This window comes from Rattus norvegicus, chromosome 7 (assembly GCF_021556685.1).
Source record: "Rattus norvegicus strain SHRSP/BbbUtx chromosome 7, alternate assembly SHRSP_T2T, whole genome shotgun sequence".
Taxonomy (NCBI): Eukaryota; Metazoa; Chordata; class Mammalia; order Rodentia; family Muridae; genus Rattus; species Rattus norvegicus.
This window is the reverse complement of record NC_141540.1, coordinates 132,047,413-132,069,283: the sequence shown is the minus strand read 5'-3', so window position 1 is coordinate 132,069,283 and position 21,871 is coordinate 132,047,413. Positions and strand designations below refer to the sequence as shown.

The following is a 21,871-nucleotide window of genomic DNA, read 5'->3' as shown; positions in this document are numbered from 1 at the left end:
TGTGTGTGTGTGTGTGTGTGTGTGTGTGTGTGTTCTGCTGTGTAGACTTGAAGGAAATTAGCTGTGTCGTTTTTCTTTCTGAAAGTGAATTATAAAGATTATTAGCCCACTCCTCCATGTCTCAATGTTAATCGTTTATTTATAACAGCTTTTGCCTCTGGCAAACTAAAAAGAAGCTGCAACTTGTTTTTTTTTTTTCTTTAATTGCCTGACCCAGCCATTCACCTTCAGCCACCCACATCCCAAGATTATTTTCCAGGGTAGGCTAAAAGTTTACCACAGTGCCTGAGTTACTGAGCTGCCATGCACACTGACTGCCTACACTGAGCTAGGTGCTATTGTAGGAGCCACAGAAGCTGTGAGCAGGGTCTTACCCCTTGAGGCTTCACAGTTGCAAACAGACTGGTGAAAGCAACATACACAGAGGCAAAGCAAAGGACTGGTTTCCAAAGATCTCATGCCAGCAGGATGGAACTGTTATTCCTTTCATTCAGCAGCTCCCTTACAGAGCACAGCCCTTTTATAAATTCCCGGTTAATTAATTTTCTCTTAAACATGTACAATTTCTCGGGCTGGTGAGATGGAACAGTGGGTTAAAAGTGCTCTTTACACAAGCTTGACAGCCTGCGTTCAATCTGCAGATCCCATGCAGAAGGAGAAAACTAATTCCCAAGAGTTGTAATTTAATCCCTTTATAAGTGCACATGCACATATTAAATAAAGAAAAGGGGAACTAAAAGCTTAAGTCCAAGTGGATCAAGGACCTCCCACATCAAACCAGATACACTCAAACTAATAGAAGAAAAACTGGGGAAGAGCCTCGAACACATGGGCACTGGGGAAGATTTACTGAAATGGCTTATGCTGTAAGATCAAGAATCGACAAATGGGACCTCATAAAACTGCAGAGCTTCTATAAGGCAAAGGACACTGTCATTAGGACAAAACAGCAGCCAATAGGTTGGGGAAAGATCTTTACCAACCTACATCCTATAGAGGACTAATATCCAATATACACAAAGAACTCAAGAAGTTAGACTCCACAGAATCAAATAACCCTATTAAAAGAAATGGGGACAGAGCTAAACAAAGAATTCTCAACTGAGGAATACTAATGGCTAAGAAGTACCTAAAGAAATGTTCAACATCCTTGGTCATCAGGGAAATGCAAACCAAAACAACCCTGAGAGTCTACCTCAAACCAGTCAGAATGGCTAAGATCAAAAACTCAGGTGACAGCAGATGCTGGTGAGGATGTGGAGAAAGAGGAACACTCTTCCATTGTTAGTGGGATTGCAGACTGGTACAACCATTCTGGAAACCAGTCTGGAGGTTCCTCAGAAAACTGAACATAGTACTACCTGAGGACCCAGCTATATCACTCCTGGGCATATACCCAAATGTGCTCCAACATACAACAAAGACACATGCTCCACTATGTTCATAGCAGCCTTATTTATAATAGCTAGAAGCTGGAAAGAACCCAGATGCCCTTCAACAAAGGAAAAGATACAGAAAAAGTGGTACATCTACACAATGGAGTACTACTCAACTATTAAAAACAGTGACTTCATGAAATTTATAAGCAAATGGGTGGAACCAGAAAATATCATCTTGAGTGAGGTAACCCAATCACAAACACACACACATGGTATGCATTCAGTGGATATTAGCCCAAAAGCTCGAATTACCCAAGATACAATCCAGAGACCACATTAAGCTCATGAAGAAGCACGACCAAAGTGTGGATGCTTCATTCCTTCTTAAAAGGAGGAACAAAAATATTCATAGGAGGAGATATGGAGACAAAGTTTAGAATGGCCATTCAGAGCCTGCCCCACCTGGGGATCTAGCCCATATACATACAGCCACCAAACCCAGACAATATATTTCTGATGCCAAGAAGTGCATGCTGACAGGAACCTGATATAGCTGTCTCCTGAGAGGCTCTGCCAGAGCATGACAAATACAGAGGTAAATGCTAGCAGCCAACCATTGGACTGAGCATGGGGTTCCCATTGGAGGAATTAGAGAAAGGATTGAAGGAGCTAAAGGGGCTTGCAACCCCATAAAAACAACAATATCAACCAACCAGGGCTCCCAGGGACTAAACCACTACCCAAAGACTACACATGGACAGACCCATGGCTCCAGCTGCATATGTAGCAGAGAATGGCCTTGTTGGGCACAAGTGGGAGGAGAAGCCCTTGGTCCTACTAAAACTGGACCCCCCCAGTGTGGGGGAATGTCTGGGCAGGGAGGCAGAAAGGGGTAGGGGAGTAGGGGGAAAAGCCTTCATAGAAGAAGTGGGGAGAGGGATGGGATAGGAGGTTTATGGATGGAAAATGAGGGAAGGGGATAACACTTGAAATGTAAATGAAAAATATCTAATAATTTTTTTAATGTTAGGCCACAACTATAGATTTTGCCCTTGAGATCAACACTGGAGCAGATACTTATGTGACACTGTAAGAACCAGTGCGGACACAGTGAAAGCACCAAACTGACCTCTCCTTGGGTAGAAAGGTTAACTTGGGGAGATTCAGACTGCCAAGGCAGTCTTGGGGTATGTGGTGGCCTGAGGGAGCCTATGAGCTGGAACAGTTGGAATCGTGGGAGGAGTTTGCTGTCCAGAGCAGCCTGGGAACTAGCTCGGAGACTGTGATCTGTTCTTACAGGTTTGTTTGCATTCATAGGGAACTAGTTGCCTTTTGCCGGAGGTGTCTGACCATAGTAGGGGACAGGCAAGGGAAGTAATGACTATTCCTGACAAACGGAAACCCACTTCTCAGGGCTTCTAAGGAATACGGAGTATATGCTCTTGCCTATCTTTTAGCACTCCTCCTGCCTGTGCAGTCCAGCCTGAGCTAAGCACAGACTGTTGTCTATGACGTTGTCCTCAGCACTACCATCTAGGGGACTGTTTCAGACATTTTCCCTGCTCCCACATTGCAAGGAGTGGGGAATTTAGAGTTAAAGTATGCACTTGTATTAGGTAGATAATGCAAGGGTCCTTTGAGACCATGTGCTGTTGGTATACAACATGTAACGTTTAGAAACTAGAGCTTCCTCCTGCTCACAATTTCTGAGGGGCGAGCAGGTTCAATATCTGCCTTTCGCACATGAAAAGCAACCCGTGCTCGGCCAATTCCTACAAGCATCGACCGGATGTTTCGATGATAGGTTTTATGTGAAGGCTACCTTCAGTGAAGAAGGGGTCTCTCTAGCTATGCTTCCCATTAATGACACTTGTTAAAGCCACAGTTGTGAGACATGTTCTCCGTAAAGGTTCATTTAAGCTGAGCTCCAAGGCGAGGTGGGGACTGGCCATACCAGTTCTACACAGCAGCCTGCTCCTGAGGAGAGAGGAAAGTGTGCTTTGGCTTTGGTCTCTGCCTTCCTTTCATTGAGAAACCCCTGGGGACCCACAGAAGTGTCAGGAAGGACGCTTCCACACAATTTTCCTTTTAAATACGGGAAACAAGTGAGCCTGCATGCCGACTATAGGCTGTGTTCTGAGAGAAGAGTACAGCCGCTGAGACAGTTTAAGTCTAGGTGATGGCCAGCAGGGAGCAAGTGCAAAGCTCTCCTCCTCAGATACAGGGGTGGGGGGGTGGGGGGATAGGGGGTCTCTTGTTTCCAGAGCCTGGAGCAACCAAGAAGTAAGGACAGGCCTGGCTTTGCTCCTGTCAGAGCATAAAGCCCATGAAGTTCACACTTAATACCTTCGGTGTTCCCGTGAAGCGAGATGTCTTGGAGAAAAGGCAGTATCCTCCCTTTACGAGTCTCAAAGGTAACAACTCTGGCAAAATCCAGACCTTGAGTGAGTTCTTGCGGATCTCCCTTGTGCCCTGTGTCTAGGACATTCAAAGTCTCTTCAGAAAGAGGGAAAACTTGACGTCAGGGCGCTAACATGAAAATGAATCTAAGTTTTAAACCACACGGGTGTGTTGACGTTTAGTTGAATGAGCCATGGGGCCATTTCAGCCTGGAGGGTTGGGAAATGCCATTGCTCACGTCCTTAGAGTCTGCGCGACTCCCAGACATCCTTCTCTGATGGCCTGTTTCTCCTCTGATCCTCCATAGGACAGTTATTGGGACAGAGTGAGAATTTTTAATTTTGTGTTGATTTGTCTTTTAACAACCAAATAACCCATTCTCGGTAACGTCCTTTTTCTGTGTCTGGTAAGTTTCTCTGCTGACTTAGTTTAAACATCACCTCTGAACTTATTTCCAGCTCTCGAATCCCCTCTGCCTTTTCGGTGGGAAGTCAGTCCCTTCCTATGTTATGGCTATTGTCACGCACATCTGCTCTCATCCTCACCTCCTACCTGCCACGAATCAAGAATGTTTACTTTCCAATCTGAATTAGGACCAGTGCTGCATGTACCAGAAGTATACACGAAGGGCTGCAGAACTGCATATTACGTGACGGGGTGACCGCCGGAAACTCATTCCAACCGACGCAGTTGGGCTTAGGTGGGGAGACTCTGTCCATTTCAAACATGTCTGCTGTTCAATAATACCGTTAGATGAGTAGTGATTAATCGAATGTTTCTCTGAGATCCGGCCATAGGCGTAATTAGCACAGATCAGCATTTCTCCCTACACTGTTAGATTGCAGGTAAGACTTAGTGCACAGTTGGAACTTAATATGTTAATGTTAAAGGTCCACCAAGAATTTAACAATGTTTTACTTCAAACGTTCTCTTTCATTGTTTGAGATATATATAATATATATATAATATGTATATATATTATATATAACATAATATAATGCATATGCATATATGTAGGAGAGGACATTTCCAGTTTTTAATACAGATGTAGCATGAAGGAGAAGAGGAGAAGGACACTTATAAAAAATTAAATGTTTTATTATAACCCAAAAGTAGTCCAGGCTGGATCCAGATAGGCCAGTCTATAATAAATATCTTTGATTTAGGAAGGCAATTTTTTTTACTGCACGTCTATTGGGCATGCGCGTGCGTGCGTGCACACACACACACACACACACACACACACACACACACACACCCCACAGTAGCTTGCAAAGTTGCTATCATCTACGTGGAGAGATGAACGTGACCATCCAGCTACCACGGGATCTGCTCCTGTCACTCGTCTTGGCCAAAGCTAATAAAACAGTGTGAGCTGTTGGGAGCAGCTGCTGAGGCCGGTATATAGCAAGCACCAGGCGCCCAGGCCGACCTGACTTTAACTCTTTCCCTGTTTCAGTTACTGTAATGAGTGTATGCTGGATCCAGACTGCGGTTTCTGCTACAAGATCAACAGTTCGGCTGTCATTGATTCCTCCTGTGTTCCGGTGAACAAAGCTTCCACCAATGAAGCAGCCTGGGGCAGGTATGTAACACACTGCTCTCGCAAGGAGAACTGTCATTCAGTTTCAAAACGAGGCCATTTTATTAGCCTAATACTCATTGTATAAGAAACGGAGTTTGTGACGTTTCCTTGAATATGTATGATACCGTTAGATTGTATTAACTCTTACTTCTTTCTCTTACCCTCCTTTCCCTTCCTGCTGGTTACCACCCCACCCCCTTCCCTAATGGTCTCTTCTATTTTCATATCTTTTTTAAAATCATAATCAGGATTTCAGTCCTGCAGGATACTAAGCTTCCCATCCTGCCCGAGGCAAACTCCTAGGACTCCCAAGATAGAAGATAACCATGTAAGGAATCCTGTGACTTCCATACAGAAGTGAATACACACACACACACACACACACACACACACACACACACACACACAGAGAGAGAGAGAGAGAGACAGACAGACAGACAGACAGAGACAGACAGACAGACAGACAGACAGACAGACACAGACACACAGACACATGTGCACTCACACACGCGCACACAAACTGTTAAATAAATTTAAAATCTGTAGTCTGTGTGAGAGAAGACATGTTAATGGGGTGGTTTTCCATGTGCTTCTGGGAAGAGGCCTTGTGGGATACAAAATACTGCATGTTTCAAAGCACAGAAGAACACTCTTGAGGTCCTGTGTGCATGGCAAATCCTCAGCTACTCTGGACCCAGCCATTGGGCTTTGGATCTTTGGTTGAAGCAGGTATTTCCCGGTATTACCTGGGCAGTTTCTCCCACTCCATATTGTAATTTCCAAACCATAATTTTCTGAGCCCAAGTAAAAGACAGTTGTAAGGTCAAAATAAGTTAGCATTGCTTTAAATTATGTCATAGAACTATTCTACCCTGGAGTCTTTGTGGCTCAGAGAAATGATCCACAAGCCGAGAAAAGGTTGCCAACCGTCGGTGAGTGGCTTGTCTGAAAGCTATCAGTGTTCAGACAAAGCACATTGCTTTATTATGGACATATAAATAAGATACTTATATACAATAATTATTCCTCACACTTAGGAACTAATATTTCCAAAGTACAACAGTTTCGCAAAAACATCGGAGAGCTGTTTATTTCCCTTTCTAATCTAGTGGAGAAACTAAAAACAAAAGTTCAAATTAAGAATGGACCATAGAAGCTGGAGAGAAAGCTCGGTGATTAAAAGCACTTGCTGCATTTGTAGGAGTTCAACATAGGGTCCAAACCTGGAAGCTCACAAACGCCTTTATCTCCAGCCCCAGGGATCTGACAACCTCTTCTGACTCCTGCCAGTACACATGTCACACACACACACACACACACACACACTCATTCGTGCATGTAAATGAAAACAATACGAGAAGGCAAAAATTTAGAGGCTGACTACAGGAGAGTGTAGGCTCCCATTTCACCTTGCTTCTGTGAACCCACTGGAGAGATGAGAATATTAAAATAAACGATGCCCGGAATCCGACTCTGAAGGCCAAGGCAAAAGGTTTGCAAGTTTAGGGCCACCCTGGGCTGCAAAGCAATTTCCTATCTCAAAAATTAAAAACCAAACAAATACCGCCAGGCATAATGGAATGTGTGCAAGCCCCGGCTACTTTGGAGGCTGGAGAAGGAAGCTCTCCTGAGTCTAGAAGTTCAAGATCAACCTGGGCCACTCTGCAGTAACCCCCATGTGTCTCCAAAGATCATGACAATCATGACAATGATGGGTCCTAAGTTGGAGACATCTGCAGAACCATGTAGAAAGTAAACTAAGAGGCCCAGTAAAGGCGCTGGCCTCACAAGCTTGATGTCAGCTTTGAGTCATGGTGCCCATGTAAGGGAAGATGGAGAAGCAGACTCCACAGGCTTGAGCTCTGACTTCTGGAGGCACGCATCTTCACCCTACCCCGCAACGCAGACACAATATTAATGATAGTGATAACAGATATATGACTCAAAAATTGAGTTCGGGCTGGAGAGACAGTGCAGCTGTGCGGCCCAGGCAGAGGACCGGAACTCAGTTCCCAGCACCTGTGGCCAGGCACTCACTGCCTCTAACTCCAGCTCCAGGGAACCAGGAGACTTCTTCTGGCCTCCATGTGCACTGCATTCCTTTGCGCAACCCCGCACTCAAATACATTCACATATAAATAAGTAATAAAATCCTACCTAAAGAGTAAAACCAAGGGCTGGAGACATGGCTCAGTGGTTAAGAGCACTGACGACTCTTCCAGAGGTCCTGAGTTTAAATCCCAGGAACCACATGGTGACTCACAACCATCTGTAATGGGATCTGATGCCCTCTTCTGGAATGTCTGAAGAGAGCTATGGTGTACTTATATATAATAAATAATAAATAATAAATAATAAATAAATAAATAAATGTTTTTTATAAAAAAAAAAAGAGTAAAAACCCAAATTGTCAGAACCCAGAATCCATGACATCTCCATGGAGAGCTCCTCTCGGGTTTGTGGCAGTGTCAATCTGAGTACTTTTGCTGGCTGATCTCCAGACTTGGAGGTGTTGGGGTCGTAAGGATGAGTCACTCCATTCAGAGGATAGCAACTCCTGATAGATCTGGGAGCACAAGCCACACAGATGAACTATGACAACTGATAAAATGCCAACCCAAGCAGGTATGAACAACGGGTAAATAAAACCTAAATAACCAGTGTAGCAAAACCAAAGAGACTTGAACACAGTAAGCTTACGAAAAATGAAGGATATTTTTATTCTATGCTCAGAGTTGTACACTGAAGATATGTATGTCATGTATGTGAATGTCTGTAAGTTGCCTTGTCACAATTCAGCAAATTTTGCATATACAAATAAACTTAAAATCCTAGGTAAGTAAATGTATAAAACATAGTATAGAACTTGGGTGTGCAATCCCTTTAAAAGATAAGCTACCTACAGTAACGATGAAATCAAGATCAGAAAGACAGGGGAAGGGAAACTTACGAAACTGTGGTTTTGACAAATCATAGAAATCTGAGGAAAATTAAACGTTTATTGAAATCGATTCACAGTGAATCAATCAGATAGTGTCTAAAGACAAATGTATTTAGATTGAAAAATTTTAAAAACCATATTGTCCGCATCGTTTGCAAACAACAACCACAAACATGTTGGAAACTTGAGTGGAAAAATGTAAGTGCTAAGTCAAGATGATAAAGCTAACAGAAATCAGAGAATGTGGGCAGCTTGCCGAGTTTAATGCAAGAGTTAGTTAGCTCAGCCGAGAAGTCCATTCATTTTGAGCCAACACAGAACACCTGCAAAAGATGTGTTACGTTTAATAAAAGAATAAATTAAACAAGTATATTAACATATACTCAAATAAGCTCTCTAAGTAAATCAGGATACTAGCAGGAAGACATGCTTTCTGACCAAAAAGAACAACAAATTCACAAAACACCAGGGAGCTATTTATCACTGTTTCTAAATTTAGTTGTGAAACTAAAAACGAAAGTTCAAATGAAGAACAGACTGTAGAAGCTGGAGAGATGGCTCAGTGGTTAAGAGCGCTTGCTGCTTCTGCAGGGGGTCAAAGTTCAGGTCCAATCTCGGCAGCTCACAGATGCCTCTAACTCCAGTCCCAGAGATCTGACAACCTCTTCTGGCCTCTCTAGATACCTGTATACATGACACACATGCGCAAACACACACACACACACACACACACACACACACACACACACACGCACGCACACGCACACACGCACATGCATACATGCATGGAAATAAGACATTTTATAAATCTGTTTTTAAAAGCATGAAAACAAGATGCTAAAGTTTACAGTTACACAGACTCACAAGAAGCAGAACCAGTATGGAGAAGAATCGATGAAAGTTCACAGGAACAGGAGAGCAATGTCAAACACAGGAAGGTGCGAAACTCAAGAACTGTCAGTCCTTAGAAAGGTCCAAACACATAGAGAACACTCCAGGAGTTCAATCATGTCCAAGACAAGAGAAGAGGCATAAGCGATATCTAGAATGGGTAGACAAGCGATAGACAACAGGCGTTTTGATGCTCAAAGGATTTCAGTGAATAATGCACTTGAGGCTCCATAAATATGTTTTCTAGGAGGAGTCTAGGACTGGCCCAGAACATCTGTGAAAGGCCATTTCTATTAGGCAGGCAGGATCGCGGATTCAAAAGTAAGTCCACTTCTTTCAGAACAGCTGCTGCTAAGCACTGGGCAGACACCTAGTTAGGAACTGATGGACGTCTTTAAGTGGTTGTAGGACATCTGCTCCTCTGTGAGTCCCGCTGCTATCTGTAAACTGAGAGTAGCCACTGTATTGAGCAATGTGGTTCTGCAGAGGGTATCTGAGGAATGCAAGGGTCATAGCTGAAGACAGGTATAACAATGAAGAAGTGTCCTGTACAGGTGTGTGCGTGTGTGCGTCTGTGTGTGTGTGTGTGTGTGTGTGTGTGTGTGTGTGTGTGTGGTGCATGTGTGTCGTGTGTGTATGTGTTTATGTCTGTGTCTCTGGTATGTGTGTGTGTGTCTGTCTGTCTCTGGTGTGTGTGTGTGTGTGTGTGTGTTTAGTCTGTGTCTCTGGTGTGTGTCTGTGTGTGTGTGTCTGTGTCTGTGTCTGTGTCTCTGGTGTGTGTGCGTGTCTGTCTGTCTGTCTGTCTCTGGTGTGTGTGTGTGTCTGTCTGTCTGTCTGTGTGTGTGTCTGTGTCTCTGTGTATGTGTCTGTGTCTGTGTCTGTGTCTCTGGTGTATGTGTGTGTATGTGTGTGTCTGTGTGTGTCTCTGTGTGTGTGTCTGTTTCTGTGTCTGTGTCTATGTCTCTGGTGTGTATTGTGTCTGTGTGTGTCTGTGTACGTGTGTCTGTCTGTCTATCATATGTGTCTGTGTGTGTGACTGTGTGTATGTGTGTCTATGTCTCTGGTGTGTATTGTGTCTATGTGTCTGTGTGTCTGTGTGTGTGTGTGCGTGCGTGCACACAGGAGCGCATGTGCGATTTGTCAGGAACACTATGTAGCTTAGAAGCATCATTATCTAACTGATAAATGCATTAGCACAGGTCTCATTTATTCCTCTGTGTCTCTACATCCTCCTCCATACCTCCCAGTTCTCTATCTACACAAAACCATAAATAATCCATTCTGGAATTTCAATGCTAACTAAAAATACTATTAATGAGGGACCCTTTCCTAGCATGCTGGGTCAGTGTTTGTTTCCTATAACACAGCACTTCAGCTCTGTAATTAGCAACACCAGAATAGCTGGATAGAGTCCCCCCTCTTTGGCAGTCCATTGTTTTGCAGCGTTCGTTCAGCTGAGATATTTTTCTCAAAGCCAAGCTTTGATACAGCACACAGCCTGTTGGCTCTGCATTCCAACACTCGCCTGAACAAAATGTACTCAGCCTGCACCTCACATCAGTGCACTGATGTCCTTAGTGACTTTCCCCTCCTTGGCCTACTGCCTGGGGTTGATGATTTCTTGTTTCATCACTGCCTAACTTTTAGTAATCATTCTTGTCCAAGTAAGAGGTCCATCAGGTTTTGCTTGCATTCTGTCAGAATAGCCTATTAAACAAAGCACATAGCTACCACTAACCTTGTGGTAGCAATAACTACATGAGAACTCGTATGGCCACAACAATTCAATGACAGTTATAAGGCATGACTTGACATGACTTGACACTTGACAATCTGATGCATCCTGGTTGGGGGCTTCCTGGACAAAGCAACAACAATGAAGAAGAGGAGGGGAGGAGGAGGAAGAGGAGGAGGAGGAGGAGGAGGAGGAGACTATTTCCATAGATGCAGTTGTCATAGCCCTTAGAGCAAAGTTCACCTCACAATAATACTGCAGTGTGTCTATAAATAAAAGCACAGCCTCTCTCTGACAGTTGATCCAAAGTGAATGCAAGCCTAACTAGAAGAGAGCATCCTCCAAATTCAGATGTCAATGTCCAGATAAAAATGCCCCAGCAGGTATCACATGAACTCTGGGATAACGTGGCTGATGACTGCACGGTCACATGCGTGTTGTCTGTGTTTGGATTCCACATTCCATGGCTGTGACCTATCCTATTCAAAATGCTCAATGCTTTGGACAACAGTGAAAAACCTCAGAGGATTTGCAATGAATCAGGGCCTCAAAGGAGAGGATGCAGGGTTCTAATGACTTCATTCTAGTTACCTTACTGTAAATATTTCCTAAAGAGGAAAAATGTAAAAGAAAACATGACAGTCATACAGTCTTGATTAACACATGATGTTTACCTAGGAGTTTAAAGTGCAAAAGGATGTTCTAATTAAATGTAATCATGTAGTCTGAATTGCATAAAACTAAACTACAAGAAAAACACTTAGGAAGCTGATGAAAGACAGTCAGCATTTCCTCAGAACATCCCCTGGTATGCCAAAGAGTCCATGAGTCTGCCATTGTGATGTAAAACCACACACAGTACAGAACCTGCTACACAGAAAAGCAGGTTTCCTACCACGACCCTTTTACAGAATATTTGCAAAAGATCATCTGTTATGAATTTAGAAAAAGAAACATCATTAATGAAACATAGTGTCTAAAGATATGTCAATTAAATTAATACACTTTATTATTCATATACAGGATAAAAGTCCTCCAGCTAATAACAGCATAATACATAATTAAATATTGCTAGCTAATCCTTTACAGAAAAGTAAAGTGTCTGATATAGAATATCTTGATCCACCTGTTATACTGCTTGGACACACATCATATGCCAGATTACATTTTTAGATCATTACTATTTAGTTGTCATCTATGTATAATTTCAGAAATCACATATCTTGGCTTATTATTTTTCCAGACCAAGAGCTTAAGAGCCTTTGGTTGTAACGATGGTGTATATTACATCCTCTACTCCTTGTATTGCAAAGTTCTAAAAAGTAGAAAAACAAAACATCTCAGAACAACGTCTATGTTCATTTACCTAATTTCCTAGTTCATATTGTTGTTCTAGTGAGCACGTTATATTTTTTATTCAAGCAGCAATGTTCATACTGCAAAAAAAAAAAACCTACATGATTTTTGCCAAAAATTCACATTTTCAGACAGCCCATCTGCTTTTTTTTCTTTACTTTTTCAAGTGTCTTCTTCAGTTTGTACTGCCTTTGAAATGTAGTCTATGAGTTCTTTCTCACTGAGGAAGATTTGGAGTCTGTAAATCTGTTTTGGAAGAACGAGAGCCAGGCGGGGCTTGGATGCTATATCTTCCTTAGCACAGTGACGAATCGTGGTTCAGCAAGAACTGGTTCAGCGAAGCGACTGATGATACAAGCCCAAAGGCAGCCATGACGTTAATGGCTGAATGTGCCAGTGGGGTCGGGCTTGGAGCACATTGTCCATGCCCTACTGGAAAATTGGATTTATATTGGTTCATTTTCATAAGTGTGGGCTCCAAGCTAGCAGTGGCTATAGGTGAGTGCCCACGTGGTGCCCAGCCACGAAGTTCTGGGAGAGCACACAGTGAGGCACAGTAGAATTACACTCTCTGTAGGAAGAAAGTCGCCAGCGACACCGTGGTATTAACACCTGGGCCGGAAGAGTCAGCTAGAAATGAACCACATGGTTGTTTTCATTCCGTCTATTACAGCTCTCTCCAGTTCCTGGCAAGTATGATGATTTTATTATTGCTAAAAACAGCTGCTGCTGCTCCCTGGGAACCATTTTTTTTTTAAATTCAGCCTTATCCACATGATTTACTCTGGCCAAGTAAAGGAAAGTGGAAGCAATCTGTGTCGTTTCTGAGCCAAAGTTTTAAGACCAGGTTTTTCACCAGAATTTTCCATACCCTTCCCCATGCTGCTGCAAAGTTGGCCATGTCCGCACAGAGCAGGTGCTGTGGTGTTGTAGAGTGGAGGGAGGAGGGGGGGTCTTAGCTAGCCTCAGACAGACCTGTGCCATGAGCTGGTTTGTGTAAACCGCAGTGGAATCTGAAATGTTGTTACTTGGGCACAACCTGCCCTTGCTTGGCTGATAAAGACGCACTGAATTCCACTGCTGTTTAAAGCAAGGTATATTAGATTCTGCTGTGGAGACAGTCATCCTGGGTTACAAAAGCAAGCTAATTTAAAAGAAAACCAAGGACAGCAAAGAAAGTATTAACGGCGATAGAGAGACAGGCTGAATTATTTTGAAGATGTCCCCAAAGGTCTTAAATATGGGGGTGCATGCTACGGCTGGCAGGAAATGGGAACAATTTGTAGGTAGAGAGTAACAGGGATGGCTTGGGATTAGAAGGCAAGTTCTGATGGACAGAGAATTCTCTAAAGAGCATGTACCATCCAAGACGAGGCATCTGGAAGTTCATTAACACAAGAGCTATGGCTGGGTAGTGCCTACATTTTACTTGGTAGATTGTCTATTACAACCCAATTTAAACCGATCACAATTACATAGTATTCATACTTTGTAATATAGTGCTTCCTGAAACCATTTTTGACATGATATACATGCCATCAGAGTATGCCACTGGTTTGAACACACTAATAACAGCCTCCCACTAGTAACAGCAGTGTGTCAATGCCAAGTTCAAGAAGAAACAAAAGCACTCGCCCTTGGTGCCCTTTAACCCACAAACACTGAGCCCAGACGTGAGTTCTCTCCTTTTCTCTCTGATATCTTCCATGACCCTCTCTGTCTGTTGTATGAGTCCGAATCTGTGCCTGCCTCAAGGCTATCTTGTGAATCTGCCTGTGTTTATGTGTGTCCTTCTGTGTCTGTCTGTCTCTAGCAAAGGGCTTTACTCGTCGTTGCACAGCACAGGAAGTGTCACATGGGAAAGAAATGAAGGATGGGTTACAGAAATGTCAATAGAGTTTTAGAAGGGATTGAATCACTGTCTCCAAATGATCCCAGCTGACCAAGGCAACAGCAAAACAGCACTACAGGCGCCATTGTATTCTCAGGTGACAATCAAATGTCACATTCAATACTCATGGTGGGTAGGACTTACTTCAACCTGTTTGTTTTTTGCAGCGAGTGATAAGCATGTAAACACCCATGTATTGTTCTACATCAAGGTTATGGTGAGACATTAACTTAGGTCGTATACATTGATTACATTGGAAATCCAAGGCAAGTAAGGTTCACTATTATGCTGTTCTCCAGAGGGTAGGTTAAACAAAACAGGCTGCGTTCACAGAAGGATACTAGTCTTAAATAAACTCAATGTGTATTAACTCTGACTGTGAGTCCAGAGAAAGGCTCAGTCTCTTAGAAAGGGCTATTTTTATCACGGTGCATTGCTAGAAAAGTATATTTAAAAGGTGATCATTTTAGAGAGGGACCACAGCATTACAGCGCATGGTTAAAGTTATTGACCTACAGTAAATGCCTCAAGATATTATTTCCCATGTATGCTACATGGAGACAAAGACAGCTGGAAAAGAAAATGCATGAGAGTGTGTGAGTTTTAGAAATCAGCACTGTCTTTTATGAGGTATAAATGTTAGATGGCTTGAGATATAAATGTTTATGGTTAGCTGTAGGGCGGAATGTTTCATATACTGGACACTGACTAAATTTTATGAAATTATATATTGCTACCTTTAAAAACATTTTTAAACATTGTTGAATTCCTTCATCACATTGATATAAGTGAGTAAAGTCTGTCACAAACTTTAAAAATTATATGAAAACCACAGATTTCCTTTATATACTTTTAAGGTTCATGGGGACAATAACAGATATTAATCTTGATTGAAACTCTACTGAAAGCCTAAAAATGAGCCATTGTATATGAGGTATGAGGGCATTAGGTGCTATATTAATACATCCATTTCTCAAAGCTTGTAGATCATTACGGACGAGGTCCTGCTTTTATAAGGTTCTACTTGTTTTCCTTTGTGTACAACTGAAAACTGTGGCTGACGTCAGAGAATTACCTTATTGCCTTCATGTGAACTTTTGAGAAGAATTTGGCTGTGCTGGCCTCTGCTAATTCCTGATCATCTGGCTAAGACAATATATTAAGTTAGGCTCCGTAGAATCAAGGGAGTGAAGTCAACCTATTATAACACAGTTAAGCCTGGCCAAGTTTTCTACAGCTGTCCTAGCGAACAAGTTGTCATTAAGGTGAAATCTACCGAAATTTGACTATTCGAAGGGTGCTTAAGAACTTTGCTATATGCTGAGCTGAGACAGAAGAGCTTCATATTAAGACTTGGAGGAAGTCAGTCTGGACATACCTACATGCTAAAGAATGAAAACCAGTTGGCAATGCTGGAAGAACGGAGTCAGTGCGTCACAGCGGGTCTTAGTAACACTGAGCAATGTATGTATTCCCAGGCCAGAGTTACACTGTGTTATTATCATTCATTAACTGCCCATAATAATGGCTCTCACTATGACATTTTCATTTACATGTGTGATGCATTTGTGTATATTCATATCCCGCCTTCTTTGTCCCCTTCCACTCCGACTAACTGCTTCCCTCTTCCCAATTTGCTCCATTTCTACTGGGGGGCTTTCCAGTCTTTTGTTGTTTTGTTGTATTACTTTTGTGATGCAGTGGGCCTCAGTAGGGTCTGTCCAGGAGCGTAAGTGAGGCCTCATTGCAGGAGGAAGCCCCTTTACTGGTGGTTTATGCCCCTGAAAAAAGTCTTTTCCTCTGTGGCTGCGTTAGTTACTTTACTGTTGCTGTGATAATAGCACGACCCAAAACACATCCATAAAGAGTTTATTTTGGCTTAGCATTTCAGAGGAGTAGAGTCCATGGGGGGAAAAGGCATAGAATGAGGGCAGGAACAAGAACCTGGCTGACCACATTTCCATCCCCACACAGCAAACACAACAAGGGGACAGGAAGAAGGGTTGAGGTCATGCCTTCATGGTCTGGCCACATCCAATGTTCACCTCCTTCCTCTCTCACTGTTGCTCTTGTTGTTTGCTTTTCTTCTGAGGACCTGACTGAGGCCTCTCAGGTTAGACACGCTAGACTAAGAGTGCAGCAACAAATGCATGAAGAAGTTTTACAGATCAAGTGTGCAGTAAAGAAAAACATAGTAGTAGGCAGTTAGGTTGTAACTGGGAAAGCAGGACTCTGATACCTGTCACTCCTGGGACCCGTGCACAGAGCCAAGCATCTAATTTATTCAGCGAGTTCTGTGTGTGCTTGGTGGGTGTGGGTTGTGTGACCATGTAGACTACCTCTCAGTTTTACATTTACCTTGGAGCAAACGTAACACACACATGCTGGGCACCTCCCTGCTACAATCTGAAATACTACTTTCTAACACAGAATAAAGTCATCCCTATCTTTTATTCTCATCCCAGACATGGTGACTTAGGAACGCACTGCATATTTAAGCTCTTTTCTCAAACACAAACCAGAAACCATTTAGTTTGCTGCTCAATTAAGTCTGAGGAATTCTCCTACTTTGTTTTGCCCGGAGCTAAGAGAAAGGCAGCCTGGGTCACCACATGGTGTTGGGATGAGGAGTTTACTATTAAGTCGTCCACCTTGAGAGGACAAAGCAGCAGAGGAGGAACCGACGAAATCAAGATTCGACATGCTTTCCCCCCCTCCCACAGAAGCATTGATTCCTCACTTGGGTTCACATAGAACAGAACTGAACAGAACAGAGCGATCATTCCAACAGGACAAACTGACCACAAGATGAGAGCATTTATGTACAATGGAGAGGCTATCCCCAGAAACAGACCACCTCATAAGAACCAGATACATCTTTGAGCAAAAACAGTGACCATAACATGTAACAACTTGAGACAGCCTTGCTAGAGCTTGAGCCAAAGCTATGATGGGCAGAATGACATCTTGACCGGTACTTATTAATTATGCCCCTCCTTGTCTCCAGATCTTTCTATTCAGAGCAAAAGCATCTCTGAGTACATTGAAAACAAACTGGACATTGCCAGTTGCCTTTATCTGTTCATCTTCTCCATGTGTGTTGAGTTAGGGGCACATCTCTACTTTCCACCAAGCCTTGGTTTTCTTCATTGGAGTATTGGGCCAGGGGCTAAGACTAGGGCTCTGAGAACAGAGTCTTTGCCCTACGACTCAGACAGGAAAAAACATAAGGCCATTCCTACACAGGTTCCAGATTTGTTTGTCTTAGAGGTTTAGGAAATAGTGCAGCCCTCAGAGACAGGCTTTTCTGTAGACACCTCAATCAGCAAATGGGAACTAGAAGCTAGCTCATGCTGCAGACTGACTCTAGCTTGGAGCGGTGAGGTAATCTTTACTTCTGTTCAGCCTTCTATCCCACAGATGTGCAGATGTGCTAGATCCAAAGATTGCCAGGCAATCGAGACTCACAAACGTTCTGCCTCAGATTCACTAATTCAGGAATTAGTAAAGTAAGATTATGTATTTGGTTTGGGTAAATCAGGGGAAGAAATATCACTCATTTCTCTCTGCTTTGTCTATAACAAAAGCCAAGGGATATGCATATTTAACTCACTTGAGAGAGCTCGGGAGTTTGTGGAATCTCCACCTGTAAGTTCCTCCATTGACACAGGTTTTTATGACCTCTTCCTCCGCCAGAATGGGATTCCTGGGAGGCTTTACTTCTTTGTGGTCTGTTGTTTTAGATTTCCTGTTTGAATCTCCGGACTTGTTCATTCTTCAGTCTTAATTGCATTTGATATTGTGCTCTCTAGCGTTGACAGAAGCTAAAACCTCCTGTAATACACTTTTGGCTAAAAGAAATATCATAAATGCAACACGTAGTAGGAGCCAGACTGAAAAGACATCCTTCTGGCACCAACTAACCACACCAAAGAACTAGCCCTTTAAGAAAATTGCATTATTTTATGTCATGTGTACGGTGCTTTGCCTGCATGTATGTCTATAAACCAGTGTGTGGGAGAAGAGGGAGTAGGATTCCATGGAGCTGAAGTTATGGAGGGCTGTGAGCCACCATATGGTTGCCAGGTCTATGAACTCAGGCACTCTGGAAGAGCAGCCTGTGCTCTTAACCACTGAGCCATCTCTCCAGCCCAAGGAATTCTGCTCTGTATAAGGCCCATGTCAGCTCACAGTGAATCCATTTTAGCAATGACAGCTCCTTCTTGCCTCTCAGCAGTGTTCTCTGCAGACATCACCAACACCACTTCATCTCTGTGGTTGGCTTGGTTTTCTTGTTCTTTGTAGCCAAGATGAGACTTTTCCTGGTTAGTTCAATTCCATATGAGGGGATGGGGTACCAGGCCAGGGAAACACTGTCAATGAGCACTTTTCTTGACCAAACCCAGAAGGGGTTATGACTGATTTTACTTGAATTTTGTACCTAAGAGTTTAAGAATATTGAGTTTGGTTTTGAAACATCCCTCATTCTTTGTGCTCTTGGAAAATACTTTATCTACAGGGCATTCACACCCTTTCTTTGACAGGCCATGAGGTGGGCACTTGCTCTTCCCTTCTCTTTAGAGGTCAGCTTTAAGGTTAGTCTCATCGGATACCTGTTAAATATATTAACTTCCCAAGTCAAGGAGGAAGACTTTTATTTATTTTAGTAGAATGTCAATGGACTACAGGTATAACTCAAAACTTCCTAAGAGATGTACAGAAGAAAGAAGATAGAAATTTATGAGTTGTCTGGGTATTGTTTGTTTGTAAACCGTAGACTCTGGGAGATTGGAGTTCAGTCCTCTTAGTTGTCACAGTGAGGTCGCTTGAAATGAGGCATGGCATGATTGATCCTCGTAAGCTCAGCATTGGGGAGGACTGGACCAGAAGGTCAGAAGTTCTGGGTCCTCCTTGGCTACATGCCCAGTTCTTGTAGCATGGGCTACACGGGATCCTGTTTCACCAAGCAAACAACAAAACAAAAATGGAGTTGCTTGGAATGTCAAGTGGTTGGGTGACTCTAATCGTTCTCCCTAGTGTAATCACAGATATGTGCATAAGAGACGGTAAGAAACATTTCTCATCATGAACAAATTGGGGTTGTGACACCAGCCTCAGCAGGCGGATCTAGCATTCACATTCTACAAGGATCGATAGACACATCCCTTTATTTTTTATCCAGCTCCGTAGTTAAATGCACCAGCGCCACACTTACGTGCAGAGCTTTCCCTCTTGAAGGGGGAGTTCAGGATCTTTAATGTTTTTAAACCTCTTACAATATTTTTGAAAAAAAAATTTTATAAGGGCCATAAATAGACCTCGGGCATGAGCACACCTCATAACTATGGTGGTTCTGGTTTATTAGAGCTAGAGGGATCTCATCAGAAAGGGTTTCTCCACAAACAGAAAATTTTAACAGAACCCTGATTCTGTTGAGAACCTGACAAAATGAACAGCAGACATAAACCATTCATTGTTTTCCAGTCTTTTGAGATAAGGTCTAGCTATATCCCTGTCTGGCCTTGAACTTGGAGAGACGTCCCAGCCTGTACCTCCTGGGTGCTGGGATCCAGCTTAAATGTTTATCTTTTTCTTACCCGTTTTGCAGACTTCTTTAAAAGTAGGTCAACATTAGGGGTTGGGGATTTAGCTCAGTGGTAGAGCGCTTGCCTAGGAAGCGCAAGGCCCTGGGTTCGGTCCCCAGCTCCGAAAAAAAAAAAAAAAAAGTAGGTCAACATTTAATTTGGTTTCTAGCTATTCTCATCAAGCACTAATTTCTTATAATGCTTATTCCTTATACCTCTGGCAAGGTATCAGACTCACTGTGACTCATCTAGATCGTTTATATAACCTTCCATTGCTGTAAGGTGATGCTGTCCCTGAAATGAGACATCATATATGTGATTAAAGGGTAATTTTAAAGACATCAGAAAGTCTTTTCAAGACTTTTTAAGTCGCCTATTTTTCCCTTTATGTTTGGCTTGTGATAAGGAAAAGGGAAATGGAGTAAAATTACACTGTAACTGCAAATTCTGATATAATGATTTAATAACATTTTGCTGTAGCCCTTTAGAATTTTACTTTCTAGCTAATTTATCTGTACTGCACACAAAATAGCAGCTTAGTGTATAGATGCCTGTCTTGTGTGCTCCTTTAAGCTGTAACATGTTTGGAGTGGAAAAGCTAAGAGTTACCATTGCTTTTTCAACATCCTTTTACAGAATGCTGTCTGCCGCCATGGAGTTTCTCACAGACCATCGGTGATGTGTATGGGTGTGTACATGTATCAGAAAAGCATGTGACACGAATCTCAAGGCTCTTTTCATCATAGCATGTTTCTGAGACTTACCGGTCCAGCCTCATACACAGTGACATATGGCATTACTTTATAGCCATGAGAATATTTTCTCTTGCAAATATTATGTGAAGATTATAGTTCCCACAATTATCTGAAGCGTTAAGGCACATAACAATGCTCATTTCAAAGTTTTATGATGTACACACACATAAATATACATACATACACACACATATATACATATGACACACATACATACACAACACATGTATACATACTCACACAATATACATAACACATACACACATATATATACATACACACACATATACATATATATATCAAACTTGATGTTAAAATATGAAGACAGATGCTATTGTCTTTCTTCTTTGACCTTGACATACATGCTGTAGCACATACATGTATTTGGACACACAAATACACAAACAATAATTTTAATCTAATTTTATAATTTTATTTAAGGACAAAATTTTATCCATTAACAATAAAGGAATGTTGAATAACAGCTCTATTGCCCTAAGTGGAAAAAATAGCCCATCACATTGCCAAAAAGTGTACATATTTAATGTGGAGAAATAATACAAAAAGCATCTCTTCGTGTAAGTCCTGTCCTTTAACAAAATGTACATTTTTATCTCTTAAATTTACATTTGAAGTTTAGCTAGTGTATGAATCAGAGTTCTCAAAAGGAACAAACTGATCAGGATAAATACATGTGAAAAGAAGACCTACTATACGGGCTTACATTACACAGTCTGGGTGGTCCAACACTGGCTACCTTCAATGGAGGCTGAGGACCGGCAGTGTCTGGTCCCCTCAGCTGTGCTCCAAGCAGTGCTCAAAGCCAAGAGGATTCCAAGGAAATCACTGGTCTTCAGTCCACATTGAAAGGCCAAAAAAAAAAAATCTGGACTCTTACATTTATAAACAATGTCAATGGACCCACCGATGGCAACCACAGGAAACGAACTCACGGGGAGATACAAACATGGGTAGATAGATCAGTGGTTATCAACTTCCTAATGCTGCGACCCTTTAATACAGTTCCTCATGGGTTGGTGACCCCAACCATAAAATTACATTCAGTGCTACTTCATACTGCCATTCTGCTGCTGTTAGGAATCAATGAGAACCGCTGGGGTGGATGAAATCACAAAAATCCTTTCCCCTCAGACCTCCTTGGATCTCTGTTGCCACCAGAAATCGCCACCATGGTCACGAGCAGTCTTTCCACTTCACTTTATATAATCAAGAAAATTCCTCACAGGTGTGCCCAGGGTCTGCCTCCAGCTCAGTTCCATTCCCAGTCAAGTTGTCGACAAGATCTTCAAGCATCAGAGCCAGCAAAAGTCAATTCAGAGCCATTCTCTGCAT

General features: G+C 42.4%; 1 protein-coding gene across 1 annotated transcript in view; it reads left to right on the top strand.

Moving 5' to 3' along the window:
- Nucleotides 1-21,871, top strand: part of Slc2a13 (solute carrier family 2 member 13) — a 318,829-nt gene that overhangs the window by 261,402 nt on the left and 35,556 nt on the right. Inside the window, 1 exon segment of the mRNA NM_133611.2 lies at nucleotides 5,239-5,364. Within this exon segment, the coding sequence (NP_598295.2) occupies nucleotides 5,239-5,364 (126 nt within the window).